General features: G+C 42.0%; 2 protein-coding genes across 10 annotated transcripts in view; both read left to right on the forward strand.

The window, feature by feature from the left end:
* Window positions 1-2,616: 2,616 nt before the first annotated feature.
* On the forward strand, window positions 2,617-4,857 carry Egm (acyl-CoA dehydrogenase family member enigma). The gene is made up of 3 exons (XM_018104050.3): window positions 2,617-3,745; window positions 3,868-4,192; window positions 4,256-4,857. The coding sequence occupies exons 1-3, from the start codon at window positions 2,673-2,675 to the stop codon at window positions 4,778-4,780; spliced, it is 1,923 nt and encodes a 640-aa protein (XP_017959539.1). The 5' UTR covers window positions 2,617-2,672; the 3' UTR covers window positions 4,781-4,857.
* Window positions 4,858-5,443: 586 nt separating this feature from the next.
* Window positions 5,444-12,751, forward strand: part of tou (bromodomain adjacent to zinc finger domain 2B toutatis) — a 42,506-nt gene continuing 35,198 nt past the window's right edge. For all 9 annotated transcript variants that reach the window (XM_089262054.1, XM_030382170.2, XM_089262060.1 and 6 more), the window contains exon 1: window positions 5,444-6,067. The gene's annotated coding sequence lies outside the window, so the exon portion shown is untranslated. The remainder of the gene's footprint in view (window positions 6,068-12,751) is intronic.

Raw genomic sequence — 12,751 nt, forward strand, 5'->3', positions numbered from 1 at the left:
TATGGGTGTGTGTTAGTGTGTGTGTGTGTTGGCCAGCTCATATCGATCGTTGTTGTTAGCGTAGCGTGCGATCTACAAGCGTAGATTCTTCGTCTATAGTTCTGATCTAATTGAAACTGAGTTCATTGCGAATATTTCAATTATTTAAATATCTTTCTAATTATCTTCTCTTTTTAACTTTTTTTTGTTTTTCATTGAGTGAGTTTTTTTGAAAGCGTGCCTGTGATACGATATGAGCTGCTAGATGATGAGGTATTTCTATATAACATATATAGATCTTTAGTTAAACACAATTAAACAAATTTAGTTTATTTGTTTTTGTTCATTACAACAAATGCAATTTAAATGGTAATTTAGTTTGTTTTTGTTTGATTGTTTCATTTTTATTTTATTTTTTTCAATCTCTTGCATATGCAATAAGTGCTTGAAAAATTTGCGAAGTAAATATATATAAACATCCATATATATGTACTGTATATATGTTCTCGTAATTGAATCGAGCAGCTTTCAAGCACAACTGTACTTCAATAATAATGCTATAGTTAGTGCGTGTGTGTGTACCACTTGGTATACGATATAGGCATAGGCGCAGGTATGTAGTTACCTGTGCCACATATACGTCTGCGTGTGTACATACTTACAACTGTGTTAAATTCTAATACTAAACTCTTATTTCCATTGATACCTGACTATAACTATGTATAACTAACTACCGCTATTAACAAATTTTCAATCTAGGTGGTATACAAAGTAAACAATAAAACAAAAACAAAAAAAGAATATATACAAAAAGGACAACAGTTCCACACAAATAAGTGAAACTAACAGCAGAAAATATAAAATATAAAAAAAAAGAAAATGAAAAAAAGAAAACAATTTGAATACACAACACACTAAAACAAAAACAAATGTTTCTTTATTCGTTTAACTGTTTTAAGTAGAGAGCTTAATGTGCCCAGTCAATAGCAATTATATAACACCAATATACAAAATGAATCAAATAAAGGGTTTTGTGTTTTTAATCCAAATGAAAAAACTGTTTTAATTTTTTATTTATTTTTAACCGAAGAAAGTGGCAAATTTTAATTTTATTTCATGAATATAATTATAAATCAAGAAATTCTATAAAGTACATCGTCATTCCATACGTCAATACAAATTCAAATTGCAATAGGACTTCATTAAATTCGTGCAACATTTAAAATTTTAAACTGCGCGCTGTCACAGCTGCAATTCCATTTCGTTTCATTCCATGCATTCCAATCAGAAGCAATTCCGATTGCTCGCTCTCACACAGCTGATTTACAGTTTCTTTAATAGTGAATCCCCAGCTGAAACGCTGAGGTGCGACGTCGGTCAACAATCGCATCTGATCTTCGAACAGCAACACCAAATGGGAAATAGTAGCGCGAAATACGATTTCGAGACGGGATTAAGTGACTCCTGCTGGGAGCTAGTAATATCATATCTCGATGTGATCAGCCAAGTGCGTTTGGCTCAGGTCAGCAAACGACTCTACAGCATCTTCAGGAACTATGCAAAACGCCGCTACAAGCACTTGGATGAAAAGCTAATCCAAATGCTGAGCGCTGAGGAGTTGGAGCAACTGCTGCAGCTGATCGGGGACCAAGTGCAAAGCTATGTGAAGTATAGTTGCGGGCATGCATTCGAACAGCTCTATAGACGCCACTTTGAGATCATCGTTCGGAACTGTAAGCACCTGGAACGATTCGCCCTATACAAGGTGTTGTTGTGCCCGGAGCTTATGAGTCAATTGAGCCAGCTGCAGCATCTGTGGCTGCGGATCGATGCGGGCGCCCTGCGTTCTAGGCTGCTGGAAAGTCTTATTCCACTGCAGCTAGAAGTGCTGGTACTACGGGGTCCGCAGCTGAATGCAGAGGAAACGAAATACATTTGCAACATCACAAGCCTAAAGGAACTGGATATCTGCTGTGCTCAAACACCCATTGAGCAATTCCTTAAGCTGCAACAGCTAGAAAAGCTTCACATGGTGATGCCTTGGATTACAGATGACCAGTTTTTGGCACTGATAAAAGGACTGCAACGACTGCAAACTATCTATGTGCGTAAGTGTCCCTTAATTAATGAGCAGATTGTGAGTCAAGCATATGCTTGGATCAGTGCAAATGAACAAAGAAGACATAAACTCCAAATCAGCTTGCATAAATCTGCCATAAAAATGGATTTCCCTGATGACATTATTTCAGAAAAAAACTAATTCAGAAAAAGACAATATGTAACAGCAATTAGATATAAGTTATAATAGACGCATGTGTTCACAAAATACTCTTTAAATGACAACATCTGAAATGTAATTTGAAATAATTAAGCGCTCGCCATAATCATCGACTGACATACTATCGATACGTTGATATATAACCGTGACCAGCTCGATGGTCCGTTAAAGACCGGCAATATCTCAAATATACAATGCCAGTTACGCCTTATTACCGATTATTAAAATTAACTACCTATCTTTATTGATTATGTTACCTAATTAAAATTAAGAAACATTAATATGTGCAATATACCGAATTTGAAAAAAATACTTCAGCACGAGAAATCGATAACGATGTTACTATCGAAAGCGGCAAATGAATATAAATACCGAATGTGCATCTCTATTGTTCGTTCACATTACCTAATGCAAGATGCGCTACCAATTGTTTTCGCGTGCTGTCAGAATATTAAATAAAAATCACAATAGATGCGGAACATTTCTGTTAGCTCGCAGCGCAGGCAGCAAAGCGACCGCCACAAGCAACAGCAGCGTCAACGCACAGCAATGGGCTGAGGAGAGTCGATCGCCGGAGGAGGCGAGCGCTGCAGCGCAACAAGGACTGCCGGCACGTGAACCGCTGGTCAAGAACTTCTTTGTCGGTTTGGCGGACAATGAGCTGCTTGGCTATCCAGAGGTCATTAATCGGGAGGATATGGCCAGTCTGCAAAACGCACTGCTGCCGGTAAAGGATTACTTTGCAGAAGCTCCTCTCCAGCCCCACTCGCTGGAGAATTTGCAGCAGCTCGGCCTCTACGGGCTGAACGTGCCCACAGACTATGACGGCAAGGGGTATGCCTGGAGCGCCAGTCTCATGGCCAGTGAACCAGAGTCGAACCACACCAGCTTGGCGCTCAGCCTGCAGACACATCGCGTGGTGGTGGACATGCTGCGGGAACTAGGCACACCGGAGCAACAGCAGAAATACCTGCCGGAACTGGGCAGCGGCAAACTGGTAGCCAGCGATGCCATTTTCGAGTACGCACCGCCCGAAAACGATCTCTTTGGCACCAAGGCCAGCTACGATCTGGACAAGCACACCTGGACACTTGAGGGCGAAAAGGCATTCGTTGTTATGGCTCCACCCGGCGCAAGTCAACTGTTCCTTGTGCTCGCACAGACGCAGAATATAAATGTGACCGGCGAACTGGGACGTGAGCTGACCCTATTTCTGGTCGATGGGAAGCAGCCAGGCGTGCGCCTGGGCGAAACGCATGCTACCTTCGGCTGCCGGGAGGCGGTCATGCGACGCATTCACTTCGACCAGGTGCAATTGAGCAATCAGCAGATATTAGGCCGGGCCTACGAAGGCAATCGCCACTCGGAGCAGCTGATGCGCTTCAGTCGACTGCGGAGCACTCTGCTCGGCATCGGCTTATCCAAGCGGCTGCTGAATCACCTGACAAATTTCAGCGTGGAGACAACGCAATGTGGGGTGCAGGTCAAGTAAGTGGAAAGGCATAGCCAGGGTAGCACCTACCAGCTAGAGTATCCCCATGCTCATCCTCTCTTAAGTCAGGGAGATCCATTAGTCAGATTGTTTCTAATCAATATTCTTATTCTTTCAGAGATTTGGAGATGACCAAGGTAAACCTTTCACAGGCAATGTGCTCCATATACGCCATGGAGAGCATGCTCTATCTGACAGCGGGCCTGATGGACGAGTTTAACAACCAGGATGTGACGCTGGAGACTGCCATCACGAAATATTACACGCTGCAGCAGCTGTACGCAATCTCCACACAGAACCTGAGCCTGCTCGGGCCGGCGAGTCTGCACAGCGGACAACCAGCGGAGCTGGCCCTGAGGGACAGTGCTCAGTTGTGCACGCAGGGCGAATCGTTGACCACGCTGAGCATGTTCATAGCGCTGTCTGGACTACAGCATGCGGGCGTGAGTATGCAGTGAAATCAATTGGAGCAAAGCAATCTCATTCGCTTCTCTTGCCATTCATAGATTCGCATGAATGAAGGCGTGAGAAAGCTACGCAATCCGCTCTTCAATCCCGGCTCGATTTTTAGCAAATTCCTAAGCTCAACCAGCTTGGAGAGTCCCAAGACGAACATGCGGCTGGCGGAGCATGTGCATCCCACTCTCGAGGCGCCTGCCCAGTACATTGAGCACTCGGTGGCACGCCTGAACATGGCCGTGGAGCTGATGTTTACACGATATGGCAACTCTGTTGTAGAGCGGCAGCACGAGCTACAGCGCCTAGCAAACATAGCGACCATTATCTATGCCATGTGGGCGAGCATAGCGCGTGCCTCGCGCTCCTATTGCATCGGCCTGCCGCTAGCCGATCACGAACTGCTAACCGCTACAGCCATTTGCTCGCAGGGGCGGGACGATGTGCTGCGCCTTGCCATGGAGATCTACAATGGCAACTATATAAACAACGATAACAACCTGCTGCGACTGTCCAAGCAGGTGGCCAAGAGCAAAGGCTACTTTGCGGTGCATCCACTGACCTTTAACTTTTAAGCATTTCAATTTACCGCCACCCATTGTTAACTGATTTTTCAACTGTAAATGAATATACCAAATCTAAGATTGATTGAGATACTGTATATATAAAGGTTATAGAATCGGTTGGGATAGACCAAAACCAATTGAAATTTGAATAACAGCGCTCAATCCAATTGTATGTAAAATGTAATGCTTGAGTTCCCTGTTAAAATGGACTCAGGCTTGGCTTGAGTTAAGCAGTGCAATTTACCGCTTCAGTAATTTATGTTAACAAAGTTAACAGATCCATGTTGAGTAACAGCGCAAGCGTTATTGAGTGCCTTTTGAGTTGACTTGGTTTTGTTTTTCCAAATTTGTACTCCACACATACATATGTAAAGATAATATAAATGAAAGAGAACAATGCTGAGCTGAGTATAAACTCACACTCGCACTCAAGCCACTCTGCCTCACAGTAAACTCAATAAAATGCATATATTGTATCTCATGTGTCAATATTTATAATTTTGTTAATTTTTTGGCTCATAATACGAAATATTCAACACTTAATTTAGAAAAAAATGTATAAAACATTTTTCTAGTGTTAGTTACACTCAAAATTCAGATCTGTCACGCTCTCTTTTGGACAGCGCTGCCGGCGTCAGACGTACTCGATTCCACTTCATTTCAGTTGCCATATTATTGCATCGGTTCATTTTCGTTTCGGTTGTCGTGCGGTTCACGCGCGGTTTTATTGACGGCAGAGCGAAAGTGCGAAAAAGTGTGTTGCAAATTTCAAGCATTATTTTCAAGTTAAAAATTATATATATACCAACAAGTACTATGTGCAGTGAACAGTGAAAACTGTCGTAAACCGATGCACGTTAAGCTTTGTGGGCGGCTGCACTTGTAACAATTGTGGCGACATAAATGAGAAAATACACAAATTTAAAAAAAAAAAACCAATGTGAAGAAAAACGCCCACGGCGAAAATTATTGCCCCGTATCGACGTGTGCATGTGTGCGTATACATATGCGTGTGCCCGCGAAACTGTGTACATATATGTGAGTGCGGGCAAAAATAAGGGGAATAGGTGAATTGAGCATATGAAATTGTTTGCCAAAAAAGGGAAAGCCGCTGAAAATCAAATGAGAATTGCGGGCAGGCCTAAAGCCACGCAATCGCCAAATTCCGTTTCTGTGCGAGTGTATTAGAAAAGCAGAAGCAGAGAAGCAGACAAACAAACAACGAAAGTGCGCAACAAAGCGAGGACGTCGATAAGCAGCAGCAGCAGTCGTCAAGCAGCGTTTTACTTGACACAGGTAAATTTTTTCAACAAGACAACAACTTGGCCGCATTGCTCACCAAATTTTACCCCAAAATGTGGGGTGTTACGCACAATTTCTATTCGAATTCGCATTTTTTTTTTGTGCCGGCTCGCAATTTTTCGTTCCTTTGTGGGGAGGAACCGAATATTGCTGTGCTCTGTGGCGAAACAACAACAATGGAACAAAGTTGGACAAGAGAAACGGAACTAGAAGTGTCCCTTTTCCCTAAGAAATAAAAAAAAGGTGGTGGGGGTCACTTAAATTAAACACCTTCAAATCAGAGGGATTGAAACGGTTCTCGTAAAATCTTGAGGGAAGAACTGCGAGAGCCAATTCACGCACAAGTCAACCGAACCAAAAAAAAAAATAAAAATGGTTGAAATAATATACCAAAGAAAAAGAGTACCATCAGCAGCAGCAGCAACAGAGTTTTGCCTTCTATTTCATTTCGTTTCGTTCCGGAGAGTATGTAATTTTTTGTTTTGTTATTTTTTATTTGTCTCGGGGACAGTGAACGCCATGAGCATTGGCACACGACACACACACACTCACGTGAGTGAGTTTGTGGATTGAGAGAGAGGGAGGCGACCAAGGAACATAAGACAAGCCGAAAGAGTCACCGGCCAAACGATTCCACTGGATTGTATTTTTCTCGGCCCGTCGTGGCTGTGCGTGAGTGTATATATGTATGTATATTTATATGCATACAAATATGTGTGCGTGTGTATGTTTGCGGGCTACAATCCATCAACGCAGCAGAGCGTCGACTGCGGCAGCGACGCTACCTCGTCGTTGACTCTGCTTGCTTTAATTTGAGATTTGCTCACGAACTTTGCTGCGTGTGTGTGTGTGCATGTGTGTTAAAATTGGCAATGTGGGTGTATTGTAGTTGTTGTTATATGGCATCTAGTATTTGGCCTATGTCGGGCACAGCGCCACGAAGTGGATTGAATTTGGATTTTGCCATCTTTTTATTTTATTTTATTTTTATTTTCGTTTCTTTTACGGCCCAATCTCACAGTTCCCCTCCGTTCAGTGTGCTTAGACTGGAACTGCTGAATGTTGTAGTTGTTTTAAACGTATGCCTAAGCTTTTTTTCGTTCGAATGTTATTAATCAATTAGCTTTAACTCGTTTCTGTGAGTGAGTAAGCATGTCGAATAGCCAATGCAGGGCTAGCGCGAGCTTTGTTTGTGTTCAGTTCTTAAGCTTTCTGATTGTACTTGAGCATTACTGCATATTAACGGTTCGCTGCTTGCGCCTGCGCTAATTAGTCATACGGCTTAACTTAATTGATAGTAATTTGTAGTTTTACTTGTTTGCTTTTGTTAGGTATTTTTACTATTGTTTTTTGGTTTGCACAGTTGCTAGAATGTTGGAGGTAATTGTGGGTGTGATACGCCGTGTTGTCACACACGCACAAATCGATTTCGCAACCCTCATTTCGATATGTTTGACATAAATCATTTTAATGACGGGCAATACGTTCTATGTATGATTGTACACACATGTATGTATATACATATACACACAAAATGTCTATTGTTGTACATATGTAGGTATGTATGTATGTGTTTCTCTACATTCGAAATATTATCCAAACGCATAAAATCGATTTCTAATCGTGTAAATAAATGGCGACAAATGCTGCGCCCCAAATGGCAGGTGGCGATGGCTGCGGCAGAAACGTCACATACTTATAGATACATACATACATACATGTGAGTTCATTCATGTGTGTGTGTGCGAGAGTGTGTGTATGCGAGTGAGAGAGAGCTTGTGCATGCTTACTACAGTGCCTGGCATTTGTTTCACGGCGCGTCTAGCTGGCCCAGGCCCAGGCCCGTTGCCAATGTTGCACCTTGGGCTCCCACTCGAGAGATGCGCGCGGGTACAAAATGGGAACGGGAATGACTGCGATGGCATCGGGCAACCGAAATCGAAACGACGAACGTTTAAGCTGAAGCAAAAGCAAAAGCAGAGCACAGCAAAGTGAAGCGTAGTGTGCAGTTGAGGGCAGCGCAGCAGCAGCACCAGCAGCAGCGTCGTTTAATGTCAGATAAGCGGCAGCGTAAGCGAAGAGTTCGGGACAGAACAACAACAACAGCAAGACACACAAAATGGCAAATGCCGAATGCAGACAGCAACAAAAACAACAATAACGACAGTAGCATCGAGAGGCCATAAAAAGCAAACGTTGTGAGGCCCGTTGGAACAATGAGAGTGGGAATCAAAACTGGCTCTGACTGATGTCAGTTTGGGGAGGGGAGCTGCCCACTAATTGGATATTGGGTTTGGAAAGGTGGTGGGCAGAACTGTCACTCTCCCCCTCCCACCAATGTATTGTAATGCACAGCCACACATTTTATTTGTTTTCGGCGCACTCACACGCATACTCACTCACACACGCAAAGCACATTTCAACTGCACAGTTGAAAGTGCAAAAAATCACACGCCATAAATGGGGGGCAGAGCGAGATAGCAATAGGCAGTCAAATAGATGAATAGATGAGCCGATGGATAAATGAAAATTGAATTTGCTGTCGTCGGTATTGATGAGGATGCCGCTGTTGTTGTTGCTGCTGCTGCTGCTTCTGGCAACGTTTTGAAAATATTGGCAACAATTGAATTTATGTTGTGCAGCTGCAGCAACGAAAAATTACAAATGCTAAAGATGAGTGTGAATGGCAAAGTCCCCAAACTGGATCTCGTCGTCGCCCACTCTGTCGCCTATCGCTGTCCCGCTCGCTCTGTAGTACAAGTTGTTTCGTTGGGTGCTTATTTGTAACGCGCTGTCAGCGCCGCCGTCGCTGCTAACGGTAAACAATATTCCATTGCATTTTGTACATTTTCGTTTTGATTGTGAGGGGAAAATGTGTTGTTGTTTTCCTTCTGTTTTCTGTTCTCTGTTCTCGTTTTCATCGGACCAGAGTTACAAAAAAATTTTAATTAGCTCTTTTGATTGAATTTAATTGTGTAGCTGTCTAATGCGTACAGCATTGTAATTAAATGTATTCGTTCCTTACATGCACGTAAATATCTATGTACATAACCCTATGTAGAATAGTCGTAAATATGAATTTCTTTAGATTATATTGTGTGGTACTTTTCTCTAAAATTCAACGATTAAATGAACGATATCGGGAATTAATTCTATTTGCAATAAAAAAATTTGTAAAACATACATAATTTTTTTAAATTTGAAATAATATATATAATTACACTTTTTGGCTAGTGTTCCCATATGTAATTGATAAACCTATTCGTCTTTTATGTTTAGATCTCGATAAGTTTAGATAGTTTATAGATTAGGTGAATTCTGATATTGTATGGTAAAAAAAATCCTTAATTGTATATAGATTAAGCAAAGGTTGCATTCAATATGCCAAGTACACGATATGTAAGGGCATTTCGGGTATTTACAGTTAAAAAGTATACCACAACAAAAAACAAAAACAAAATAATGAAAAAAGATAACTGTTCCTTCTGTCGCTGCAAGCTGTTAGCGCAAGGGAAGGACAGTTATTCCTCGTGCACATGCATACAAACATGTGTATGTACATACATACATATGTATGCATGAGTGTGTACATATTATTTGCAAACTAACACAAAGCTCTTTGCAATACTGCAACCGGAAGCGCTGCGACAAAATGGGTTCACTTGCGACTGCAATGGGCCTTATCAGAGAGCATTTGGCAACACTTCGAGCTGGTTGCCCTGGTCGTCGTCCAATCGCTTTTGTTGTGTGGAGAGTTGGCACCAAAAAAAGAAACGAATCATCGAAAAAAAAAAACGCAAGGAAAAAACAGCAGAAACCAAAAAAGAAACTAAAACGGTTCTCGTTATTCTCGTTGCTTGTTGTTGCTTTTGTTATTGTTGTTGTTGTTGGGCTGCTGACGCGACTGCGGCTTTGGGTGGAATTTGTCGTTGTTGTTGCTGCCTGGACACGCGATTGCCTGACTGGAATTGTGAGAGTAAACGTAGAAGAAGAGAGTGAAAGAAAGAGAGAGAGAGAGCGAGAGCGAGCTAGGGCGCTGGAGTGAGAGATGCAGAAGCAGAGGCAAGAGCAGCGCAACCCCAAAAGCTTTTACGCTATACTTTATTATGGGCATGACAAATGTTCAAGTGTGACCCGATGTGTATGTGTGTGTGTGTGTGTGTTGGTTGTAACAAGAAGCGGGCAGTCAGGTGGGTGGGTGGATTGAATGCTGCTTATAGCAAATGTAACTGCGACTGCGAGGACGACTTCGCCTTGACGGCCGTTATCCCACGAATTAAACGACTCGCACATGTGGCTATGACGACGTGTATCCACATAAGTGGGGAATACTGTAGATGTAGCTTGTGTTTGCATGCAACGATGGTTTGTCTACCCAGCAGCAGCCCCTCTACTTGCAGCTCCAGCTCTGCTCTGCTCTGTAAACTTTGCTGTATGTATGTGTGTGTGCATCTTACATCTTGTATCTGCGCAGCGTGGAGCATTTTCTTGGCTATTGTGGAAATTATACAAAGACGACTGCGAGGACGACAACGACGTTTGTCACCATGTGAAGCACTCAACTGTGCCGCCATCCCCTTGCCACATTTGTAGTTGCATTAGATACACACACACGATGCAGAAGAACGAATAAGCACACACACACACACGCACACACATTCGCATTTTGTATCTATTTCTGTGCCCTGAATGCGGAAATTCTTGTAATTTGCAAAACTTGCCCGGGACCCGCTTGTGCGGGGGTGCAGATGCTGGGAGGCGTGGCTGGCCCCCACTGTCACAGCAGAGGCAGATGAAGCATCAAGCAGCCAGCAGCCAGCGCATTATCAATAATTAATTAGTGCACGCTGCATCAACTGTCGTGCAGTTGCAGCCATAGCGAGTGTGCGTCACAGATGTCAGTTGGCAGCAGGACTCGCATAACAATTAGTACAGCTCACGCTTCATTTACGGAACTCCGTTGCAGTTGCATCGTGAGTCCTGTCAGCGGAAATTCATGTGCTACGAGCTTCACAAAACAAATTCTATAGCAAAAATTTCAATCGAATTTAAATGTAATACAAATGATGTCACAAAAAGTGGGTAATAAAACAATTATTTAATTTAATTTTTGTCTATTTAGTGCAATATAATCATTTATATATTCCCTCCAATCTCAATCCCTCAATTACCAATTTAAATATAAGATTTCCTGGGAACAATCAAGTTAATAGAAATGAATTAATCTTTTTAATAATCATAATGAAACTGACATTTAAATATTCATCCATAATTAGCATATCAAACCGAACTAATCACATATAACAGTAATGTGCATATACATATGTAAATCACTAAGTCAGTCAATAAATCATTCACTTAACTAAACACAAAAACTAGTGTGTCAAATGTTTGTTTTGGGTAACTCCCCCACCTTGAAACCTCCTCCAGCTAGTTTTAATGAGCTTTTATTTAATATGCGATATATCGCAAATATTGATATACTTCGTATTTCAACAGAAATTCTCATTTTGAATACGATACAAAAACATATTTGTTTTGACTAAAAGAGCAGGTTCGATTGCATTAGACGGAAGTATTTCATTTGAAGATACCGTAAAGTCAGCACGTATCTAAATTTCATGGGAACGGACCAATTTGTTGTTGAGATAACACAATGACTAACTGATACGAAGTGATAACATACTCTTTAACCACCATATTAACGAAATAGCTCATACCGTTAATAAATTCATCAAAAATTTAATACTCTTTATTCTTATTTGTTGATTGACTTCTGCAGCTTTACTTGTTTCATTGCTACATTGGACTAACTCATTGATAAAAGTGCAGGAACTAATAAATATCAATCACCGTTAGGGTTCACTATTCGAAAATGAACTACTACGTCGAATTTAATTAGAATATTTGAATTCTAAAAGCTTTTCTTCTTGCTTTGCTAAATTAGACTGACTCATTGATAAAAGCTCTTCATCAATTTATCAAATTATCATTGAATGTAATTTGATTTAAATAATGTCCCGTCTGCGCATTGTTTTTGGTGTTGAGTAATCATTTCTCAGCCAATTAGTTGAAGTTTGAGTTGAGTTGAATTCGCCTGCGGTTGCTCGTTTGCCTTTGGCTGGTTATATTTCTGTGCGCTTCAGTCTTCGCTCTCTTTCTCGCTCTTCCCTTTTTGGGCGCTGTTGCACTCATTTGCTCAACTGATGAAAATTAACAAAAGCAAAGAACAAGAAGAAGGAGGAGGAAAAAAACGTCGCTCGTTTTGTTGGCTTTGCGCTGTGTTTCGCTCGGCTTTGCTTTGGGCGCTGCTTTTTGGCCGCGCTTCGCTCTCATTTATTTTGTGTAGAGTCGCGGGCGACGGCGACGGCGACGACGGCGGTGGCGGCGGCTGCGGCAGTGGCAATGGCAGCGACGGCGGCAGCGGGAGTAGCCGCAGTTCCTTTTCATTTCAAAGCGACCACAAAAACGTCGACAGCGCGGGCAGCAGGGTATATGCTCGCACATACACATAGGCAGACGCACACTCTTATGCTCTTATACACATGCACACACAAACACATATACATACTCATGCAGTAAGACACGCACGTACTTATAAATTTTTTCTTCCGCACAGTTTTTATGCATGTGTATTCATCTTCTTCTTCTTTAGTGCTGCTGCTGCATCGGACAGTG

This window comes from Drosophila navojoa, chromosome 5 (assembly GCF_054131105.1).
Source record: "Drosophila navojoa isolate 15081-1374.11 chromosome 5, UAZ_NAV_1.0, whole genome shotgun sequence".
NCBI classification, from domain to species: Eukaryota; Metazoa; Arthropoda; class Insecta; order Diptera; family Drosophilidae; genus Drosophila; species Drosophila navojoa.

Excerpts from the sequence above, each read along its gene's own strand:
- Egm (XM_018104050.3), top strand. The coding sequence starts at position 2,673 with ATGCGCTACCAATTGTTTTCGCGTGCTGTCAGAATATTAAATAAAAAT. Across the intron at positions 3,746-3,867 it reads CAATGTGGGGTGCAGGTCAA|AGATTTGGAGATGACCAAGG; the intron begins GTAAGTGGAAAG and ends TTATTCTTTCAG. Across the intron at positions 4,193-4,255 it reads CTGGACTACAGCATGCGGGC|ATTCGCATGAATGAAGGCGT; the intron begins GTGAGTATGCAG and ends TGCCATTCATAG.